The 24,826-nt window shown below is 50.2% G+C and overlaps 1 protein-coding gene across 2 annotated transcripts in view; it reads right to left on the bottom strand.

Annotated features, from left to right (window-relative positions):
* Positions 1–24,826, bottom strand: part of LOC142289850 (uncharacterized) — a 135,391-nt gene that overhangs the window by 80,442 nt on the left and 30,123 nt on the right. For both annotated transcript variants that reach the window (XM_075333795.1, XM_075333796.1), the window contains exon 3: positions 12,001–12,067. In XM_075333795.1, the coding sequence (XP_075189910.1) occupies positions 12,001–12,067 (67 nt within the window). The remainder of the gene's footprint in view (positions 1–12,000; positions 12,068–24,826) is intronic.

Here is a 24,826-nt window from a genome sequence, read left to right as displayed (position 1 = left end):
ACAGCATGTGGGCTCCAGCCTCCGTACCCGCAATGGATACCTCAACCTTAACAACACCGCCGACACAGTGGGGTGAGAAGGGAGCATGCTGGGGGCCCTGTTAAGGGCCCTCTTTTCTTCCATCCGACATAGTCAGCAGCTGCTGCTGACTAATCTGTGGAGCTATGCGTGCATGTCTGCCTCCTTCGCACAAAGCAAAAAACTGAGGAGCCCGTGGGAGCACGGGGGGTGTATAGGCAGAAGGGGAGGGGCTTTACACTTTTAGTGTAATACTTTGTGCGGCCTCCGGAGGCATAGCCTATACACTCAATTGTCTGGGTCTCCCAATGGAGCGACAAAGAAAGGTATGAAAAGCTTGACCACGCGGCGGCTCTGTAGACTTGCTCGGCTGACGCCTGCGTCTGATTGTCCTAGACGCCACAATTGTACAGGAGGAAAGGCTTTTACACCCCTCGGAGAAAAACCTGACTCTAATCCTGCAGGCCTCTGATATGGTCGGCCTGATCCAACTTGCAATGGTAGCCCTGGACGCCGGCATGCCCCTCCTGGGCCCAGTAGGCAGGACGAATAGGTCGTCTGAGTTGCAGAAGGGCGCGGATCTCGAAACGTAACTCCTCCGAGCTCGCACTAGATCCGATGTAAGCCGTGACCTCTCCGAGGATCGAATGGAGGCTGGACCGAAGGATGGAAGCACGATCACCACATTCAGATACTACTTTCGTTAGGAAAAAACCTGAGATGGGTGCCAAACAACCTTGTCTTGGTGGAAACAAGAAAAAAGAGACCCGCATGAGAGGGCTGACCGTTCAGACCTTCCACTGATTGAAGTGACTGCCATCAACAAAAACCACCTTCCCAGATAGGCGTGAGATTGAGGATCGAACAGGGCTAATTGAAGAGACACTACAGCCAGCTGGAGGTCTCATGGTTCTAGCGGGAAACGATCTAGAGGTGCCAGATGCTCGATTCCTTGGATGAACGGCCTGACTTGCGGCCGAGATGCAAGATTTCTCTGGAAAGACAGATCGAGCCGCCACCTGCCCTTTGAAGGTTGCTAGCGAGAGCCCGCCTGTAAGCCTGACTGTGGGAAGGCCAGTAACGCTGGGAGTGACAGAACCAGTGGAGATGAGCTGACGTTGAGCTCACACTCTTGAAAGAAGGCCTTTCTGGTGTGGTAGTAGCTGTTTGAAGATGGAGACTTCTGAGTTCTGACCATAGTCTGTATCACCTGTGGGATAAAGCCTGCCTGGGCTAGTAGTCATGGTTCCACAGCCATGCGGTGGAAACGAGAACCCCCTAAACATTGATGGAAAAGAGGACTTTACAACAGGAAGTTCAGACGATCTGGAAGCTACCATGGGGTGTCTGATAAGCTGCGTGAGCTCTGCGAACAACGCTTGCCTGCGTCAATCCATGGCAATGAGAGACACTGGGATACCCCCCTGAGTTTCCTGAGGACTCTTGGGATCAGTGGAAGCGGAAGAAGGATGAAGGGAAACCTGAAAACTGATTCCCCAGAGGTATGCAAGCGTCGACTCCTGGCGCTTGCCGGTCGTGGTAAAGGGAGATGACCTGTGTGACTTGATTGTTGAATCGAGAGGGCATCAGGTCCACATTCGGAATACCTCATCTTAGGCAGATCCATTCGAAAGCCTCTCTGTTGAGGGGTCATTCGGCCTGCCGCCAGACCTTGCTGATATTGTCTGCTGTCCAATTCTCCACGGCGGAAAAATGATTGCGGACAAATTCTGGAGAGGTGAGGTCATGCCCACTGTAAGATCTTATTCACCTATGTCATCGCCATGACGCTCCTTGTTCCGCCCAGGTGATGTCCGACTGGATCCTGGATGGCGATTCTTGTATGAAGGGCTGAAAAATCTGTAGGGCTCGGAGAAAAAACTCTGATCCCTAAAAAAGAATTGATAGGCAGACGGCTCTCCTGGGAGGACCACCGACCGTGAGCCGTGTGGTTCGGAACACCGCTCCCCAGTCAGCGTGGTGACTGCCTGCCAGTGTACTGGTATGAAGAACATTCCTCTGGACCGATGAGGGCCGCTGGCCCACCATAGAAGCGAGCAGCGGGTTCCCGGAGACAATTGGATCCTGCGATTCAAGGTGAATAGAGAATTGTCCCATCTGTTCGACCAAGTCAGCTGCAGGAGACGAAGGTGGAAGCGGTAAACGGAACCGCCTCTATTGCCGCCACCATCCGACTGAGGACTCTCCAGCTTGGAGTGACGGAGGATCTGGAGGTCTCTTTGGAGGGACACGCATCCTTGGATGGTATCGAACTCCATGCCTAGACAGGTAATCCTGCTGGCCGGGGTCAGAGAGGGCTTCTTCCGATTGATGAGCTAGCCGAGTCGGGACAGGATATCGATGGTGACCTGAACACTTAGGAGACAGTCGCCAAAAAGAAGAACCCCTGATCGGCAAGGTGTCCAGGTACGGAATCACCAAAAATGATCGTCTGCTATTGCGAAACGCAGGAAACATCTGTTCTGTTGGCAAATTAGGTGTGCCCCGTATGTCCGACGATAGACTTGCGGAACAACTCTATTGTGTACCCTGCGACCAGCATCTCTCCGACCCAGGCGTCCGTGATCCAAGTCCGCCAGACTTGATTGAGATGATACAGGCCCACCTCAACCAGGTCTGCGCCCGCGCACGACGACAAGAGTCATCTAGCGGGATAGCGCTGTGATCCGGACGTCGTCTTTGACGGCTGGCGTGGCTGAGACATGCCCGAAAAGGTATGTATTGAGGGACAGAATCTTCCTGTTCCTCTGCGGGGACCTGGTTTTCTTGTGTGTGTGGAACCGAAGCTCCTGTGATCTCGTCGATAATCTGATCCAGCCAGTCCCCAAACAGACGACCTTTTGTAAAGGGGAGGGGCTGTAAGTGATATCCTAGAAGCCGCGTCCGCATACCAGGCTGAGCCAGATCGCCCGACAGATGGCCCCCCTTGCTGCTAGCCGACTGCAGTGCGCAGTTGGTTGCTGACAGAGCTGCGATGAGTATGTACTCATCCACTAGAGCAATCTGTGTAGCCATGTTGTGAACTTCGGATTGCTCGATCCCGCGCGAAGACCGTTGTGGAGGTTATCGTCCCAGGACATCATGGATGCTGCCAGCCGGATGGCGGCGAAGGCGGTAGGGGAACCGTGCCTGCCGTGTGAAGAAAAAACTGAACAGGCAACTCTCTCGGTGTTTTGATCCGTGGCGTCTTGGAACGATGCCCCGTGCGGGGAAGATAGTACTGGAAGATGACAGACGGAAAAAAAACGAAGGACGACCATAGGCGAGCCTGCCCATTACTTCCTGGGAGCCTCAGGGAAGGGGAAAAGTAAATCAAACGACCTACCATTGTTGAATATCTTGACCGGTTGTCATCTGTACTTGTATAGAATTTCAGCAAAGTCTGAATGGTTACCGAATTGCCTGTGTGCCCGTTTAACCAGTTAGAAGGAGACATGCAAGCACTGGGTAGTCACGGAGCCCGTCTGGGGCTTTTGTGTATGACTTACCACTTTGACCGGACTATCCACCCTACCTCTGACATCAGCCCTCTGATCTGGAATCAGCATCGAGGCTGCATCCGACTCTTCTCCTGAGAAAAGGTCGGCCGGTCGCGGAGACGAGGAGCACTCGGGGCCTGGAGGTGATAGAGATCTCCGGGAGGGGTTGAGAGGAGGCCCAGCCGGTCCCCTTCTGCGCTCCAGTAGTAGGTCTGGATCAGACCGACTACAGTCCAGAGCCAGCTGGACCGGGGGAGCATGTCCCGGGCGGAGGGAGCGACTGCAACGCCTGCGCGATGGTCATAGACGCCCTTGGCAGAGAGTCCACAGACTGGGATAGGGGGTCTACCACTCGGGGTAAGGGAGCGCAGCGGAGCTCGGGTGCTGGAGGTGACAGGATGGTTTGGGGTGCAAGCCGAGCGGGGGCGTAGCCTGGCTTGGGAGGAATTTACCTAGCAGGCTGTGCATGCATAAGAAACTATAAAGGGGCCCCGGTTTGGATGGAGAGGCTAGGGTTAAGGTCAGCAGAGGTCTCAGAAACTGCGGGGACAGCATTGCTGGAGAAAAAACGCAGCCCTTCATTCATTTTTTTTTTTTACAGTAGGGGGGGCAGGCCGGCTTAGGACCGGGCAGGAAATGCAGGGGTACAGCTTGGGAAAAAAAGACGCGCGCGTAAACGGGGAGGCGGAGGACTGAAGGCCTGAGGCAGGCCGAAACAGGAGGCTAGAGTAGTGGGCGGCCCGCCGGGAGCGCAGCGCAGAGGAGTCTTACCTGCGTTGTGCCGGCGTCGCTGTGATCCTCGGCCCCATCCTGCCTGCCGGAAAGGTGCCTGGGGAGAACTGCCGAGCGCTACTGTGCTGTGGTCACCACGATCCCCTGCCTGGGCCCAGGGAAAAAGTAAACGCTGGGGAAGCCTGGATTTGCTGAGCGCTCCTGCGCTGCAGCTGTGATCCTCCCCATGGATCCTGCATCGTAGGGGACGCTGGGAGGAATGGGGGGGCGTGCTGCAGGACTGAGCTGGCTGTCTCCGGGCAGAAGGAGAGGGGGGGGTGGCCGGAAAAGCGCGCGCGCAAACAGGGGGGCGGTCGCTCCAGCCTGAGGTAGGCCCGAAGCCGGGGGCTAAATTACTGAGCGGCCGCCGGGAGCGCAGCGCTGCGCGCGGAGAAGATCCTACCTGCGTCCTGGCGGCGTCGCTCTGATCCACGGCCCCATCCTCTGATGCTGCGGCTGCCGGTGAGTCCAGTCTGCCTCTGGGAGACACCAGGGGGGAAGCGCTGGGGAGCTTGGGGAACGCTGCAGAGCGCTCCTGCGCTGCATGAAGAAATGGGGTCGCAGGACGTGGATATCAGGTCTTCTAACAGGTAATGCATGCTAGTGGTCTCCCTGGGGGATTAAGGGTTACTATCCTTACTGATTAGCTATGCGGTGCATTATGGGGTAACCTTATTGGAATGGTGCTCCGGTTGTATGCCCACATAGCAGGATACACATTAATGCTAACTGAGAATCCCTTAGTGACCTAGAGAATTGGTATTTGGTACTTTGCACCCAGCTATTGGTCACCACACAGTATGCTGCTATGATTATGGTTTATGCAATTGGTTCTGCATTTGGGAAAACGGAGGTCTGAATTTTATTTTAGCCTTATATATAATCAACTATAGGGCACTATGAAGCCTTGAATCCATATGTTAATGTGGGACTATTAATTAAACCTTCTGACCTGTTAACCTAGTCCTTGGGTACTATATAGTGGAGTTTTTTCATATATGTATTTTTAATAAATAATAAATAAAAAGTATTTTTATTATTATTGGCTTCTTTGAGCTTCTTTAATATCTGTATACCCATAACAGATTTTTGTGTGATTTAATTGTAATAGAAGCTTTACCACCTCGGTGGTGGAAGTATGTTACAGTAGGCAAAACTTGTGAATTATTTACACCTGCTGAGCCGTAGCCTGGTGCCTCAAAGCCCAGGACGCGCCCACGGCTCTGGTAGAATGGGCCTTCAGCCCTGAGGGAACCGGAAGCCCAGCCGAACGGTAGGCTTCGAGAATTGGCTCCTTGATCCACCGAGCCAAGGTTGATTTGGAAGCCTGTGACCCTTTACGCTGGCCAGCGACAAGGACAAAGAGTGCATCCGAGCGGCGCAGGGGCGCCGTACGAGAAATGTAGAGTCTGAGTGCTCTCACCAGATCTAACAAGTGCAAATCCTTTTCACATTGGTGAACTGGATGAGGACAAAAAGAAGGTAAGGAGATATCCTGATTGAGATGAAAGGGGGATACCACCTTAGGGAGAAATTCCGGAACCGGACGCAGAACCACCTTGTCCTGGTGAAAAACCAGGAAAGGAGCTTTGCATGACAGCGCTGCTAGCTCAGACACTCTCCGAAGTGAAGTGACTGCTACTAGAAAAACCACTTTCTGCGAAAGGCGTGAGAGAGAAATATCTCTCATTGGCTCGAATGGTGGTTTCTGAAGAACCAGCAGCACCCTGTTCAGATCCCAGGGTTCTAACGGCCGCTTGTAAGGAGGAACGATGTGACAAACCCCCTGCAGGAACGTGCGTACCTGTGGAAGTCTGGCTAGGCGCTTCTGGAAAAACACAGAGAGCACTGAGACTTGTCCCTTAAGGGAGCCGAGCGACAAACCCTTTTCCAGTCCAGATTGAAGGAAGGACAGAAAAGTGGGCAAGGCAAAAGGCCAGGGAGAAAAACCCTGAGCAGAGCACCACGACAGGAAAATTTTCCACGTCCTGTGGTAGATCTTGGCGGACGTTGGTTTCCTAGCCTGTCTCATAGTGGCAATGACGTCTTGAGATAACCCTGAAGACGCTAGGATCCAGGACTCAATGGCCACACAGTCAGGTTGAGGGCCGCAGAATTCAGATGGAAAAACGGCCCTTGAGATAGCAAGTCTGGTCGGTCTGGTAGTGCCCACGGTTGGCCGACCGTGAGATGCCACAGATCCGGGTACCACGACCGCCTCGGCCAGTCTGGAGCGACGAGGATGACGCGGCGGCAGTCGGCCCTGATCTTGCGTAACACTCTGGGCAACAGTGCCAGCGGAGGAAACACATAAGGGAGCTGAAACTGCGACCAATCCTGAACTAAGGCGTCTGCCGCTAGAGCTCTGGGATCTTGAGACCGTGCCATGAACACCGGTACCTTGTTGTTGTGCCGGGACGCCATGAGGTCGACGTCCGGCACCCCCCAGCGGCAACAGATCTCCTGAAACACGTCCGGGTGAAGGGACCATTCCCCTGTGTCCATGCCCTGGCGACTGAGATAGTCTGCTTCCCAGTTTTCCACGCCTGGAATGTGAACTGCAGAGATGGTGGAGGCCGTGGCTTCCACCCACATCAAAATCCGCCGGACTTCCTGGAAGGCTTGCCGACTGCGTGTGCCGCCTTGGTGATTGATGTATGCCACCGCTGTGGAATTGTCCGACTGAATTCTGATCTGCTTGCCTTCCAGCCACTGCTGGAACGCCTTCAGGGCAAGATACACTGCCCGTATTTCCAGAACATTGATCTGAAGCGAGGACTCTTGCTGGGTCCACGTACCCTGAGCCCTGTGGTGGAGAAAAACCGCTCCCCACCCTGACAGACTCGCGTCCGTCGTGACCACTTCCCAGGATGGGGGTAGGAAGGATTTCCCCTTCGATAATGAAGTGGGAAGAAGCCACCACCGAAGGGAAGCTTTGGTCGCCTGAGAGAGGGAGACGTTCCTGTCGAGGGACGTCGGCTTCCTGTCCCATTTGCGTAGGATGTCCCATTGAAGTGGACGCAGGTGAAACTGCGCGAACGGAACTGCCTCCATTGCTGCCACCATCTTCCCCAGGAAGTGCATGAGGCGCCTCAAGAGGTGTGACTGGCCTTGAAGGAGAGATTGTACCCCTGTCTGTAGTGACCGCTGCTTGATCAGTGGAAGCTTCACTATCGCTGAGAGGGTATGAAACTCCATGCCAAGATATGTCAGCGATTGGGCCGGTGTCAGATTTGACTTTGGAAAATTGATGATCCACCCGAAACTCTGGAGAGTCTCCAGGGTAGCGTCGAGGCTGTGTTGGCATGCCTCTAGAGAGGGTGCCTTGATCAACAGATCGTCCAAGTACGGGATCACCGAGTGACCCTGAGAGTGGAGGACCGCTACTACAGTAGCCATCACCTTGGTGAAAACCCGTGGGGCTGTTGCCAGGCCGAACGGCAGTGCCACGAACTGCAGGTGTTCGTTTTCTATGGCGAAGCGCAAGAAGCGCTGGTGCTCTGGAGCAATCGGTACGTGGAGATATGCATCCTTGATATCGATCGATGCAAGGAAATCTCCTTGGGACATTGAGGCGATGACGGAGCGGAGGGATTCCATCCGGAACCGCCTGGTCTTTACGTGTTTGTTGAGAAGTTTCAGGTCCAGGACAGGACGGAAAGACCCGTCCTTCTTTGGGACCACAAACAAGTTGGAGTAAAAACCGTGACCCTGTTGCTGAATAGGAACAGGGACCACCACTCCTTCTGCCTTCAGAGTGCCCAGCGCCTGCAGAAGAGCCTCGGCTCGCTCGGGAGGCGGGGATGACCTGAAGAATTGAGTCGGGGGACGAGAGGTGAACTCTATCTTGTAACCGTGAGACAGAATGTCTCTCACCCAACGGTCTTTTACCCGTGGCAGCCAGGTGTCGCAAAAGCGGGAGAGCCTGCCACCGACCGAAGATGCGGAGTGGGGAGGCCGAAAGTCATGAGGAAACCGCTTTGGTAGCGGCACCTCCGGTGGCCTTTTTAGGACGTGACTTAGACCGCCATGCATCAGAGTTCCTTTGATCTTTCTGAGGCCTTGTGGACGAGGAGAATTGGGACCTGCCCACGCCCCGAAAGGACCGAAAACTCGACTGCCCCCTCCTCTGTTGGGGTATTTTCGGTTTGGGCTGGGGTAAGGATGTATCCTTTCCCTTGGATTGTTTGATGATTTCATCCAAACGCTCGCCAAACAATCGGTTGGCAGAAATTGGCAAACTGGTTAAGCGCTTTTTGGAAACAGAATCTGCCTTCCATTCCCGTAGCCACAAGGCCCTGCGGAGTACCACCGAATTGGCGGCTGCAACCGCCGTACGGCTCGCAGAGTCCAGAACAGCATTAATAGCGTAAGACGCAAATGCCGAAGTCTGTGTGGTTATGGACGCCACCTGTGGCGCGGACGTGCGTGTGGGTGCGTCGATTTGCGCTTGACCTGCTGAGATAGCTTGCAGCGCCCATACGGCTGCGAATGCTGGGGCAAAAGAAGCGCCGATAGCTTCATAGATGGATTTCAACCAGAGCTCCATCTGCCTGTCAGTGGCATCTTTGAGTGAAGCCCCGTCTTCCACTGCAAGTATGGATCTAGCTGCCAGTCTGGAGATTGGAGGATCCACTTTGGGACACTGAGTCCAACTTTTGACCACGTCAGGGGGAAAGGGATAACGTGTATCCTTAAGGCGCTTAGAAAAACGCTTATCTGGACAAGCATGGTGATTCTGGACTGCCTCTCTGAAATCAGAGTGGTCCAGAAACATACTCGGTGTACGCTTGGGAAACCTGAAACGGAATTTCTCCTGCTGTGAAGCTGACTCCTCCACCGGAGGAGCTGAGGGAGAAATATCCAACATACGATTGATGGACGCAATAAGGTCGTTCACTATGGCGTCCCCGTCCGGAGTATCAAGATTGAGAGCGGCCTCAGGATCAGAATCCTGATCAGCTGTGTCCGCATCATCAACTAGAGATTCCCCCCGCTGAGACCCTGAACAATATGAGGATGTCAAGGGAATTGTCAAGCGAGCTCGCTTAGTCGGTCTGGGGCCGGGGTCTGTGTCAGAACCCTCAGCCTGGGATCCATGAGACACCCCAGGAGGACATTGTTGGTCCAACTGAGGTGGGCCAGGGGACAAAGATTCAACAGAGTCCCTGTGCTGAGATACCGGCCTGGACTGCAAGGCTTCTAGTATCTTAGCCATAGTCTCAGAGAGTTTTGCAAACTCTGTCCCCGTCACCTGAACAGTGTCAGCAGGTGGCTCCCCCTGGGCCCCCCTTAGCAGAGGCTCTAGCTGAGTAAGTGCCACAGGGGCCGAACAGTGCACACAATGAGGGTCAGTGGAACCTGCCGGTAGCGGGGTCATACATGCGGCGCAGGCAGCATAATAAGCCTGTGTTTTGGCACCCCTGCCTTTCGTGGGCGCCATGCTATTATCTTCCCTGAGTAACACAATAGGGTATATAGCCAGAAATCAACTGTGCACCATACAGTGTAAAATATGTATACCATAAACATATAATGTTACACTACTGCACAATGGGGCTAGCACCACAGGTGCTGCTTACCACCCGCTTAAAGCGGTTGTGAGGCCACCAGAGTCCCTGCCTGAGTCTCCCAGACTTTGTCCCCCTCTGTAGCGTCCAAGGAGCTGACAGGAATGGCTGCCGGCGTCCTGAGGAGAGGTGGGAGCCGTGGGCGTGGCTCAGAAAGTGCGGGAGCTGGTGCCTGCACTGTGCACAGTGAGGGGAGTGGAGTATGCAAAGCATGCTCCAGCCCTCAGTGCTGCTCGTTCTGTGCAGCGTCCCGCCCTTCCCCTGCCTGTCAGGGCTGTGGGCGGGAGGAAAGGAAACTAGGCCGCAAAAAGCCGGGGACTCTAGTAATAAACGCGGCCGCTGTAAAAGCGCGGCCGGCGCGAAAGTCCCCGGCGCACTACAAGTCCCAGCCGCGCCGCAGTGTTTCCCTGGCAGCGGCGGTTAGTGCGGCAGTCCCTATACATAAACACACTCAGCAGCGCTGAGTGTGTAATGGCACATATTAACCCGGTCAGCGCCGCGGTCCCCGGTGCACTAGCACACCCAGCAATGCTGGAGTGTTGCTGTGCGCGGTCCCCACGGGGACACAGAGTACCTCCAAGTAGCAGGGCCATGTCCCTGAACGATACCCGGCTCCTATCCAGCAGTCTCCCAGGAGTTGTGGATGAAGCACGGTCTCAGTGCCTGGAGACCGATAGGATCCCACTTCACCAGAGCCCTGAGGGGGATGGGGAAGGAAAGCAGCATGTGGGCTCCAGCCTCCGTACCCGCAATGGATACCTCAACCTTAACTACACCGCCGACAAGAGTGGGGTGAGAAGGGAGCATGCTGGGGGCCCTATATGGGCCCACTTTTCTTCCATCCGATATAGTCAGCAGCTGCTGCTGACCAATCTGTGGAGCTGTGCGTGCGTGTCTGACCTCCTTCGCACAAAGCAAAAAACTGAGGAGCCCGTGGGAGCACGGGGGGTGTATAGGCAGAAGGGGAGGGGCTTAACACTTTTAAGTGTAATACTTTGTGCGGCCTCCGGAGGCATAGCCTATACACCCAATTGTCAATTGTCTGGGTCTCCCAATGGAGCGACAAAGAAAACCTAGAAAGATGAGAAGGCTGAGCGGCGCCGTATAGCACAAAAAAAACGAATAGGAATAGCCTAGGCTGAGGTTGGCCCACAGAGATATGGGCCCAATTCAGCCTCCTACGACACTGCAAAAAACTGGCATAGATCCGCCTCCGGCTCAGGGTGTACACTGCTAGGGAGGAGCTAACTTTTTTTTATCTCTACTTAGTGTCAGCCTCCTAGTCACAGCAGCATACACCCATGGTCCTGTGTCCCCCAATGAAAGCGATAGAGAAATTACCTTTTTGCTATGGTAATGAAGTTTGCTGGCCCCGTGGGTGGGTTGTATTTTGTCTGTTATCCCCCCTCCTGCTGCTGTTTGCCGTCCCCCAGTGTTCATTTCCACAGATGAGGCCGCCGCCCTCATGTTCCGCACAGTGCTCCTGGAGTCTCGCGCATGCGCAGTGGCACTATCGCGGGACTGAGCACTGTTTTCAAATCGCGAGCGCCGGTGATGTTATTGTGCAGGCGCGAGATTATGGGCGGCGCTGTGAATGTCATCACCAGCGTCATCCAAGTACCCACCTATAATCTCGAGCCTGCGCAATAACATCAACGGCGCTCGCGATTTGAAAACAGTGCTCAGTCCTGCTGCGCATGCGTGAGACTCCAGGAGTACTGTGCGGAACATGAGGGCGGCGGCCTCATCTATGTAAATGAACACTGGGGGACGGCAAACAGTGGCAGGAGGTGGGATAACAGGTAAAATACAGCCCGCCCACGGGGCCAGCAAACCTCATTACCATAGCAAAAGGTAATATTTTATAAAGTTGTTATTAGGTCTGAAAGGGGGGCCAGTAGCAAGATGAACCTTTCTAGAATGCAGCCCAGGAGCTGCAGAAGAGGATTCTTTTAGTTTAATAGCGAACGTTCTGGTGACAGGTTCCCTTTAAAATGCAATCCTATAATGTTATTACATATCAATAAATGTTGCATCAATTATAAACATAGTGAAAAATGGTAAAGATGAAATTGGACCCCCCCAAAATAAAACTTTTTTTCATTTATTTATTTTTTTTAAAGCACAAAAACTTTGCTTACCTCTGGGGGTGTCATAAGCCAGATCTTCCATGCTCACAACAATATCATCCTCAAAGGGTCGGTCGTACTAAATTTAGGAAACATAAGAACAAATTAACATTGTATGTAAGTGGCATAACACTCATTATCAGATATGACATTCAGTGAAAACCAGTATAGAACAGATGGGCAGAATGTGCATTATCTAGCTCCAGCACAGAAGGCTGTAGAGTTGGTCATAAGCATAAAAGGTTTTAAGTCCCAAATTAATAAAAGGAATCTTTGAGTTACCCAAACTTTACCAAAACAACACCATAACTTAGGGGACATGGCACAAACAATCCCTTTAAAAGGGCAACCACAGGGAAGTCATGTTTGCTTTGGGTTGTGGTACAGAGACCTCCAGTGATCACTAAAACTGAGGAACAGTCTCAGTCTCTCCTCCCAGACTGAAGAGGATTCTAGGGAAGCAGTCGTCAGTCTATGAGGAGAGTAGTGAATAGTTCCACTGTGCAGTATTCGTGATCTGTGGGGGTCTCAGCACCAGGACCCCAATTAAAATCTGTCAGCAGCTTTTTGTCTACATCATGCTGCTCTCAGATGAGATAGCAGACACCCTGAATCCAACAATATACCAATTAGATTATTGGGTGCAAATTTTAGATTTAGCCATGTAGCTGAGCTGAGAAAGCTGCCCCCGCCCATACCAGACTCTATACAGATTGACATCTTGAAAGTCAATGCTCAGTCAGAAGAGGGGAAGTGCAGACTGCCACGTGCATGACAGTGTGGTCCGAGCAACAATCAATCCTGATGTTTAAAGGCCCCGTTATACGGGACGATATATCTAACGATATGTCGTTGGGGGTCACAAAATTCGTGACGCACATTCGACATCTTTAGAGATATCGTAGCGTGTGACACCACCGAACGACTGTGAACGAGCAAAAATACTCACCTTATCGTTGCTCGTTGACACGTTGTTCATTTTCATATCGTCCCTCCTTCTGTGCGTCATTTGTTCATCGTTCCCGAGGCAGCACACATCGCTACGTGAGACACCCCGGGAACGACGAACATCTCCTTACCTGCGTCTCGCCGGCTATGCGGAAGGAAGGAGGTGAGTGGGATGTTATGTCCCGCTCATCTCTGCCCCTCCGCTTCTATTAGCCGGCCGCTGTGTGACGTCGCTGTGACGCCGAACGTCCCTCCCCCATCAGAAAGAGGATGTTCGCCGCCCACAGACACGTTGTCCGGGAGGTAAGTACGTGTGACGAGTGTTACCGACTTTGTGCGCTACGGGCAACTAATTGCCCATGACGCACAAATGACGGTTGCGATCGCTTTTGCAATCGCACGATATATCGTCCCGTGTAACGGGGCCTTAAGCAAATAAACAATGGGACGGAACATGACAAGACACGAATCCTTGAATTCTATGCTGTAACCCTTGCAGCGTGCTGTCTTCAGCTTACATTGCAAAAACCTACTGACTGATGCCTTTAAAAAGAGGTTTTCTCACGAACAAAGTTCATTTTAATCAATAAATCTAGGAATAATAAGTTCCACAGTTGAATGTGTTTTACAAATAAATAAATAAAATGTTCCTGTGTTGAGGTAATCTCATAAATGTGTCCCTGCCATGTACTGTGTAATGGCTGTGTCTGACCGTACACTGACAAAATCTGATCATACCACATCTCCTGGACCAGGGAGGAACTTATAACTTAATTATAACTTAATGTATACAGACATTACAGCATAAAAAAAAAATATTTGCGATTTTATGTAAAAAGAAAGAAAAAAAAACAAAACAAAAAAAACAAACCCCACTCCACACAGGGAAATGGTTTGCATCACAAACAGAATCAGCTATGATCCTCTGTTGTGCTGTCTGAATACTCTTGATTTCTGTCCTCCCCTGCTCAGGAGCTGTGGTATGATCAGACCATATCCCTGCTCAGTCAGACACATCCATTACACAGCATAGTAGGAAATCATAATAATCTCAGTACAGGAATTTTTTTTTAAATATCCAATTATGGAATTTACTATGCCAAGATCCACAGATTTAAATAAAATTTTAAAATTGACATTGTTCATTGGAAAGCCCCTTAACGACCTAGGATGTAAATAGACATCGTAGGTTGCCTCCCTCCCTTTGACACGGGGATCAGTCGACATGTTCTAATCAGATCAGTCCACATGTGTAGCTAACAAGTGAGGGTGACTTGCGCCTGTTAACCATTTTGATCGCGCTGTCATGCGTAGGGTTCCCCCATATTATAACACCCAGCACAGATAAAGCATAAGGCTACAGGCTGCAGCCCCCAGCCGTGTGCTTATCTTGGCTGTGTTATCAAAATAAGAGGGACCCTAGGCGGGTTGTTGTTTTTTTTTTTAATTATTTAAATAAATTAAAACCGGCATGCAGCCCCCTTCCACCTCAATTTTGATACTCACCAAGATAAAGCCGACAGCTGCGGGCTGGTGTTATTAAGCTTGGGAGACCCATGGTTATTGGGCCCCCTAGCCCAAAAATAGCAGCCTGCAGCCACACAGAAATGTAACATCCATTAGATGGGACAATCCAGGCTCATCCAGATTGCCCTGGTGATGTGGCAATTCGGTTAATATAAAAGGGTTAATGACAGCTCACAGATGCCAATAAGCTCTAGAATAGTAATGAGTAGGGTCTATGAGACCCTCCTCCCCCCATTACTAATCCTGTAGAAAAAATCCTTTATTTGAAATAAAAGATTAAACACCACTCTTTCACCCCTTTATTAATTCCCAAAACACACAGGTCTGACAAAGCTCTGCTACATCCTGAAGTCATAGCGAACAGGCACAAAACATGACCGCCCGTTGTGGCTGCAGGCAGAGACTGACTGAGCCGTAGCTGTGACGTCATTGAGTTTATGTGTGGTCACAGCTGGAGTTTTTCACAGTACCTCAAAACCAGGGCATGACAACCATGACTGGTATATGGTGAAGAGGGGGGACTGGGGTAATTCCTTAGTTTTATTAAGCCGCAGGCTCCCCTCTTTACAGGACCCTCGTCACAGTAGAGGGGCCCGGCCATTTTGCTTTGGTCACTACAGTGGCTAATTTGTATGCAAAGCACTTCAGGGGCATCACATGCAAATTAGCCATGTGGAGGAGGCAAGGTCAGTGGAGCAGAGCATTGTGCCATCTCGTGGCCCAATGTTCAGCAGTGTGATGAGATTATCACTTTGCAATCTCATCACACTGCTAAAGGCAACGCAAAGCCATGGAGGTGGTGAGGACGCAGCAGCTAGGAGGGGAAAGGTAAGCGCTCCGTGAGATGAAGACAGGAGCGGGAGATCGCCGTGGTACCCCAGTCCCTGCCTTGCTCAACTGGATGTGAGTTAGAAGGCGGAAAGAAAATGTTTAATATTTCTACTAATACAAAAGCTTGATGCCAGATGGCAAGTCACAACTAGCATCAACCCCATTTATTATAGATGTCCACCGCACCAGGGCTATGGGAAGAGAAAAGTACAGAGCCAGATTTGGCGCATCTAATACATGTGCCACCTCTGGGGCATTTGTGGGCTGCTATTTTTAGGCTGGGAAGAATCAAATACCTATTTTTTTTTATAATATATAGATATATATCTAAACAATGCGATGCAGTTTTGAAGTGACTTTTTTGCCAGGAGGTGGACATTTGGTGCAGGAATTTGGTGTATAATTTCAGCACAAATCTGCATTTCTTAGCAAACACAAAGCAGACAGCGTGTAGGATTCCAACCGACCAGACGCTGTCACACAGGGTGTTGGCGCAGTCTGACTGCAACCAATCAGAGACGCGTGGTGGAAGCAGTGGCTATGTCTGAGGGCTAATGAGCAGACCCAGAAGCACTGTGACAGCTGTGGGGAAAGTGGGTAAGTATAACGCTCCTGCTTTATTCCTTATTTTGATTTTCTTTTTTAAATTTCTATCATTATTTGGGTAGCTGAACTTGAACAGCTACACAGATTTCCCTGAGAAGTCATTGTTCGGGGTCTGTGCACGGACACTAGGTATCCGGTACGGACCCCGAACTTTACAGTTCGGGTCCACCCATCACTACTCATGATGTGACATTTCAGAGATATAATTGCATATATGCCAGCTTACTACCCATACATTGTGCCCAGCTTGTGCTTTTAGAAACATGCATCATGTATATAGTCAGGTGGGTTCTTTATGGCAGAAATATGGAGTTAATGGTGGATTAGGCTCATTGGGAAGATCAGATGGGAGTTGGGCATTTGGGAGCACAATTCTACAGAATAATTTTTTATTTATTTTTTGGGGGAGTGGAGTTTATATTGCTTTTATGCAGACTTTGGACTACCAGTAAAGTGGAAACCCACAGTTTTGGAATAAATATCAGTATAAGGCTTAGTCCATATTTACGGTATACATACTGTGCTCCCTGCTGAGCGCTTACATCGGACTGTCTTAATCCCCCCAAAAAATGCGATTCATATAAAACCCCAGACAGAACAAATCACTATAATAAGACTGGTAATCAATTTGGACTGTCTGGTCTCTGTTTCCAGGTGTTTTCCCATCTATTTTAGGTGCATGCAAAAATACAGTAAAAAGAGGTCACACTAATGATATAGAGGCCTGAGGGAGTCCAAAGTGACACCATCTGCCGCATTATAATAAATGGCTCAATCAGGGGTTTTGTATGAATCAATTTTTTAAGGGGATTTGGAACGTAACCCAGATGTAGGTGCTCAGGGTAGAGCACAGGATAGATGTGTGCATGTCTTTCAGGTGAAAATGCTCAGCAAAAAAGAAATAATGCACAGCAATGTAAAAACAACATTGCGTGCGCAAGTTCAGCATTTGTAACTTACTTTTTAATCGCTTCTGTTTGGAAACTGAGAAACTTCTAAGGCTGCTTTCACACTACGTTTTTTTAACATGCGTCTAGAACGTTTTTTTGTTGTAAAAGTGGATCCTGTTTTTACAAAGAAAAACACATGCAAACGCATGTGTTATTTTGCAGGATCCTGTCACTTGAAGTTTATGGGCGGGCATTGGAGTCATATGATCGGGAGGGGGGGAACTGAACGTGATAGACTGGGAGCCGGCATCTGACAGCTGCGGACGCTGGTAACCAAGGTAAACATCGGGTAACTAAGCGAAGTGCTTTGCTTGGATACCCGATATTTACCTTGGTTACCAGCGTCCGCAGCTGCTAGGAGCCGGGCTGCCTGCTCCCTGCACACGTAACCAAGGTAAAGATCGGGTAACTAAGCGAAGCGCTTTGCTTGGTTACCCGATATTTACCTTGGTTACGAGCGTCCGCCGCTCTCAGGAGAGAGAGGTGGGAGAGAGAGAGGGAGGGGGAGAGAGAGAGAGACTGATCACGCCAGGCTGGTTTCTGGGCATGCTCAGTAGAGCAAGCAGGATCCTGTCTATCAGCATGCCAGCGTTCACATACGTTTGCGTGCAGTATAGTCAGGATCCAGTGAAAAACAGTATTTGGACGCAGCTCAAAAATGCTACAAGTAGCGGTTTTGAAAAAAGTTAAAAAACTGCAAGTCGCTGGATCCTCACTATAACGCACGCAAACGCATGTGAACGCATGTTGACGCGAGTCCATTGCAAATGCATTGAAATGAAAATGCATTTGCACTGGATCCGTTTTTGCGTTAAAAAAAATGTTAAGAAAAACGTAGTGTGAAAGCAGCCTAATAGTAGCGTGCTAACCTTCCAGGTGACTTCTGTTAGGAAGCTGCTAGATATTTTTTGTTTACAATTTAGCCTATAAGTTGCCAGCGGTGGAGACGCTGTAAAAACTATGGCAAGACCACCATAAAAAACTTTTAAGAAAAAGACAGGTGGCTTTGCCTACTGCAGGAAAACCTCAGGGAAGGACACAAGACCTCTCCATTTTACACTGACACTTGGCCTGTTAGAACCAGGGCTGTGGAGTCGGAGTCGGTATAAAATGGTCCGACTCCTAAAATATATAATAAATTGGGTCAGTGCCGGACTGGGACTAAAATTCAGTCCAGGCATTTGGGGGTGCACAGGCCCACTTTTCGCATGGTGAATGTGTGATATATTTCTGCACTTGTATATGTGAGTACTGTATGGCATTATATGAGCATTGTATGGCACTATGTGTCACTGTATAGCACTATGTGACACTGTATGGCACTATGTGAGTACTGTATGGCACTATGTGAGTACTGTATGGCACTATGTGAGTACTGTATGGCATTATGTGAGTACTGTATGGCATTATGTGAGCACTGTATGGCACTAAGTGAGCACTGTATGGCATTATGTGACACTGTATGGCATGTGAGTACGGTATGGCACTGTGAGTACTGTATGGCATTATGTGACACTGTATGGCAATATGTGAGTACTGTATGGCATTATGTGACACTGTATGGCACTATGTGACACTATATGGCACTATGTGACACTGTATGGCACTATGTGAGTACTGTATGGCATTACGTGAGTACTGTATGGCACTATGTGAGCACTGTATGGCACTATGTGAGCACTGTATGGCATTATGTGACACTGTATGGCACTATGTGACACTGTATGGCACTATGTGAGTACTGTATGGCATTATTTGACACTGTATGGCATTATGTGAGTACTGTATGGCATTATGTGAGTACTGTATGGCACTGAGTACTGTATGGCATTATGTGAGTACTGTATGGCATTGTAAGTACTGTATTGCACTATGTGAGTACTGTATGACACTATGCGAGTACTATATGGCATTAAGTGAGCACCGTATGGCATTATGTGAGTACTTACCACTCTCCAACACACACACACACACACACACACACACAATACAATGCACCCCCATTACCACTCCTCACACACACACACACCTACAATACAATGCACCCCCATTACCCTCACACACACACACACACACACACACACACACAATACAATGCACCTCCATTACCCCTCCCCACACACAATACAATGCACCCCCATTACCCACACACACAATACAATGCACCCCCATTACCCTCACTCACACACACAATACAATGCACGCTCCATTACCCCTCCCCCCACATACAATACAATACACCCCCCATCACCCTCTACACACACACACACACACACAGACACTACAATGCAGCCCCCATTATCCCTCCGCCCCACACACAATACAATGCACCCTCCATTACCCCCTCCCCAGACATAATACAATGCACCCCCCATCACCCCTTACACACACAAATTACACTACCCCATCACTACACACTCCTGCCTCCCCCCTCCCTCGGAATACAGCACTCCCCCTCTGCCTGTCACAAAGCTGTGTTCCTTCACAAATGTTCCCCATTATGTGTCCTCAGTCCCTCCCCACTCATCCTCAATAATTAAACCTGCCATTTTCGGCTCCTCCATGGAGCGCTTACCGCTCCCTGATGTCTCCTGTGTGGCGCCCGCAGCACTGTGATGATGTCAGCAAGATGCTGATCTCATCACGTTGCTGCACGTCAGGGGCGGGGCCCAGTCCCGGTGCACTGTTCAAATGTATTTACGTCTGAAAGATGGGCCGGTCCCTGTGGTGGACCGCTGTATCTGCGGTCACCGGCACCGGCGAGCTCCTCAGCAGTGTGTGCATGCCGGGCACACAGCAGGGAAAGCGCAGCGCTGCCTCCTGGTCCTGCTGCAGCTAGTGTGCCCGGCATGCACAGACTGTTGAGGAGCATGGCGGTGACTGCAGATACAGCGGCCCACTACAGGCTCCGGCCCACCACAGGGACTGGCAAATCTGGCATTGGCCAGAATTGCGTACAGTAATTCAATGCAGAATGTGCGGAATATTTTTTCATAGGAATTTGGGAAAGTTATGAAATGTCCTATAAATGGCTGTTCTATGCCTGATCTAAAGGCCGCTTTACACGCAACGACATCGCTAACGAGACGTCGTTGGGTTCACGGAATTTGTGACGCACATCCGGCCTCGTTAGCGACGTCGTTGCGTGTGAAACGCACGAACGACCGTTAATGATCAAAATTACTTACCTAATCGTTGACGCGTCGTTCCATTCTCGATTATCGTTGCTGCTGCAGGTATGATGTTGTTCGTCGTTCCTGCGGCAGCACACATCGCTATGTGTGACACCGCATGAACGAGGAACATCACCTTACCTGCGGCCGCCTGCAATGAGGAAGAAAGGAGGTGGGTGGGATGTTTGTCCCGCTCATCTCCGCCCCTCCGCTTCTATTGGGCGCCCGCTTAGTGACGCCGCACGAACCGCCCCCTTAGAAAGGAGGCGGTTCGCCGGCCACAGTGACGTCGCTAGGCAGGTAAGTAGTGTGACAGGTGTTAGCAATGTTGTGCGCCATGGGCAGCGATTTGCCCGTGACGCACAACTGACGGGGGCGGGTATGCTCGCTAGCGATATCGCTGCGTGTAAAGTGCCAATAAGGGTACTTTCACACACAGCGTTTTTTTTAAAAAACCGCATCACCTGAAAGATTTTTGAGCTAATAGATATTGTTTTCAATAGCAAAAGCAGATTAGAAAAACGATACACAAACCTACATGCTCATTCTTCGTGAGGATCCATTTATGAGCCCAAAAACGGATCCTCACAAAACAATGCTTCAAACATGATCAGTACAATTAAACTAATGAATGAGAGTAATGAACAACAGCTAGAAGAAAATTTAGGATTCAGAATGTTTGAGACGGAAGGCCACAGTGCTGTTCATGTAACTGAGGAACAAACAGATATTACAACAGAAGAACAGCAAAATTATACTTTAGAATTAGATGATCTTGTTGAAGCTGCTTCAAAACACTTTCATATTCATCACATGCGCTGTGTTGTTCACACACTGCAGCTGGCAATAAGAGATAGGGGTACTTTGCACGCTGCGACATCGCTAGCGATCTCGTTAGCGATGTGAAATGCTAGATCGCAAGTGCGATCTTTCGAGATCGCACATAGGTCATTTTACGCATGTGCGATCTCGAAAGATCGCACTTGCGATCTAGCATTTCACATCGCTAACGAGAACGCTAGCGATGTAGCAGCGTGCAAAGTACCCCATAGTCTGCAAGAGGGTAATGCTGGAAATCTGATTGGAAAAGTGAGGAAATTGGTTATTGCCGCCAGAACCCCTAAAATTGATTCCATTTTGAAGAGACGTGCTGGGAAAGGGGCAATTGTTGATCAAGCCACACGGTGGGGCAGCACTTATTTAATGATTGAGTGATTGCTTGAACTAAAACCGTTTCTTATAGATATGGCGAACCTTCAGGTAACACTAAATGAAGGTCAATGGACACAGGTGGCTGAATTGAAGGAATTGCTTAACCACCCATTTACTGTGACTAAAAATTACAAGCCGAGGATTTAACTCCTGGCATTTTTATAAGGCAGTGGAAGAACTTGCTATTTTGCCTGTCCCAAAGAGATTTAATCCCAGATGGCATTTCTGCTTTAATGAAATGGAGAGACACAGCTATTGGAAAATAATACTCTTCTGGCAGCTGTTTATGTAGACCCAAGTCATCGTTTACTGCTTAATGATCAACAGCTTACTAAAGGAAAAGAAGCTCTGACTGAGGTAGCAGTTAGCATGAGTGGCCTACAGGAGTCCCAGGCGCAAGAGGACTTGGGTCCTGACAGTGCTACTGCTGCCATATTTTCATCCTCATCAGATGAGGAGTTTAACTTTGACAACTATTTGGACAAGGAGCAGGCAAAGCGTTGCCACAAGGAAAAATATTTAATTCCGTCTCCTATAGCAAGCACATTGACCATATTTCAGCAACATTTTTCACTTGCTCTCAAATAATAGAAAAATTCAACCGTTCATCAAAACTGACTGCATGAGGCAATTCCTTTATACTCGGAAATTGTTAAGAGATGTTGCCCATGTGGTTACGGCTTTGCCTTTTGCCTCCAACCCAAGTTAGTGTAAAGAGGTTGTTCTCTAGCCTTAAAATTATCAGGTCAGATTTGAGGTCATCTATGAAGGAGGATCTGATGGAGGCTATTCTATTTCTTAGAACAAATTCATAGACTGCACAATATTATTTAGGATATTTTGTTAAAAACTGGTTTTTTTGCCACATAGTTTATTACATAGTGTTTGTATATATATATATATATATATATATATACATACATACATACATTCACGCACACAGTGTGTCCACCCATATCCTGTTCACCGCCATTAACTTGAGAATGGCGGCTGCTATAAGCATAAAAGTGGTGTCTAGGTATAGTAAAGTAGCCATGCGCTACGCAATGAAACCACCTATTTCGCCACCTGGTGAAGAAGGGAATTTTGTTACTTACCGTAAATTCCTTTTCTTCTAGCTCCTATTGGGAGACCCAGACGATTGGGTGTATAGCACTGCCTCCAGAGGCCACACAAAGCATTACACTAAAAAGTGTAAGGCCCCTCCCCTTCTGGCTATACACCCCCAGTGGGATCACTGGCTGCTCAGTTTTAGTGCTAAAGCAAGAAGGAGGAAAGCCAATAACTGGTTTAAACAAATTCACTCCGAAGTAACATCGGAGAACTGAAAACCGTTCAACATGAACAACATGTGTACCCGAACAAAACCAACAATCCCGAAGGACAACAGGGCGGGTGCTGGGTCTCCCAATAGGAGCTAGAAGAAAAGGAATTTACGGTAAGTAACAAAATTCCCTTCTTCTTCGGCGCTCCATTGGGAGACCCAGACGATTGGGACGTCCAAAAGCAGTCCCTGGGTGGGTAAAGAAATACCTCATGTTAGAGCTGCAAAGACAGCTTTCCCCTACGGGGAGGTAACTGCCGCCTGCAGGACTCTTCTACCTAGGCTGGCGTCCGCCGAAGCATAGGTATGCACCTGATAATGTTTGGTGAAAGTGTGCAGACTCGACCAGGTAGCTGCCTGGCACACCTGTTGAGCCGTAGCCTGATGTCGTAATGCCCAGGACGCACCCACGGCTCTGGTAGAGTGGGCCTTCAGCCCAGATGGAACCGGAAGCCCAGCAGAACGGTAGGCTTCAAGAATTGGTTCTTTGATCCATCGAGCCAGGGTGGCTTTTGAAGCCTGCGACCCTTTGCGCTTACCAGCGACAAGGACAAAGAGTGCATCCGAGCGGCGCAGGGGCGCCGTGCGGGAAATGTAGATTCTGAGTGCTCTCACCAGATCTAGCAAATGCAAATCCTTTTCATACCGATGAAGTGGATGAGGATAAAAGGAAGGTAAGGAAATATCCTGATTAAGATGAAAAGAGGATACCACCTTAGGGAGAAACTCCTGAATGGGACGCAGCACTACCTTGTCCTGGTGGAAAACCAGGAAGGGAGCCTTGGACGACAGCGCTGCTAGCTCAGACACTCTCCGAAGAGACGTGACCGCTACCAGAAAGGCCACTTTCTGTGAGAGTCGTGAAAGTGAAACATCCTTCAGAGGCTCGAAAGGCGTTTTCTGAAGAGCCACTAGTACCCTGTTTAGATCCCATGGATCTAACGGCCGTCTGTACGGAGGGACGATATGACAAACCCCCTGCAGGAACGTGCGCACCTGAGAAAGTCGTGCTAGACGCTTCTGAAAAAACACGGATAGAGCCGAGACTTGCCCTTTAAGGGAGCCGAGCGACAAGCCCTTTTCCAATCCAGATTGCAGGAAGGAAAGAAAAGTAGGTAACGCGAATGGCCAGGGGGATACTCCTTGTGCAGAGCACCAGGATAAGAAAATCCTCCACGTTCTGTGGTAGATCTTAGCAGAAGTGGGCTTCCTAGCCTGTCTCATGGTGGCAACGACTCCTTGGGATAATCCTGAAGACACTAGGATCCAGGACTCAAGGGCCACACAGTCAGGTTCAGGGCCGCAGAATTCCGATGGAAAAACGGCCCTTGGGACAGTAAGTCTGGTCGGTCTGGTAGTGCCCACGGTTGGCCGACCGTGAGATGCCACAGATCCGGGTACCACGACCTCCTCGGCCAGTCTGGGGCGACGAGTATGACGCGGCTGCAATCGGATCTGATCTTGCGTAGCACTCTGGGCAAGAGCGCCAGAGGTGGGAACACATAAGGGAGCCGGAACTGCGACCAATCTTGCACTAAGGCGTCTGCCGCCAGAGCTCTTTGATCGCGAGACCGTGCCATGAACGTCGGGACCTTGTTGTTGTGCCGTGACGCCATTAGGTCGACGTCCGGCACCCCCCAGCGGCGACAGATTTCCTGAAACACGTCCGGGTGAAGGGACCATTCCCCTGCGTCCATACCCTGGCGACTGAGGAAGTCTGCTTCCCAGTTTTCTACGCCCGGGATGTGAACCGCTGATATGGTGGATGCTCTGTCCTCCACCCACAATAGAATCCGCCGGACTTCCTGGAAGGCTTGCCGACTGCGTGTCCCTCCCTGGTGGTTGATGTATGCCACCGCTGTGGAGTTGTCCGACTGAATTCGGATCTGCTTTCCTTCCAGCCACTGCTGGAAGGCTAGTAGGGCTAGATACACTGCCCTGATTTCCAGAACATTGATCTGAAGGGTGGACTCCTGCTGAGTCCACGTCCCTTGAGCCCTGTGGTGGAGAAAAAACTGCTCCCCACCCTGACAGGCTCGCGTCCGTCGTGACCACTGCCCAGGATGGGGGCAGGAATGATCTTCCCTGTGATAATGAGTTGGGAAGGAGCCACCATTGCAGAGAGTCCTTGGCCGTCTGGGAAAGGGAGACTTTCCTGTCCAGGGAAGTAGACTTCCCGTCCCATTGGCGGAGAATGTCCCATTGAAGTGGGCGCAGATGAAACTGTGCAAACGGGACTGCCTCCATTGCTGCCACCATCTTCCCTA

This window comes from Anomaloglossus baeobatrachus, chromosome 2 (genome assembly GCF_048569485.1).
Source record: "Anomaloglossus baeobatrachus isolate aAnoBae1 chromosome 2, aAnoBae1.hap1, whole genome shotgun sequence".
Taxonomy (NCBI): domain Eukaryota; kingdom Metazoa; phylum Chordata; class Amphibia; order Anura; family Aromobatidae; genus Anomaloglossus; species Anomaloglossus baeobatrachus.
This window is presented reverse-complemented; position numbering and strand designations above follow the sequence as displayed.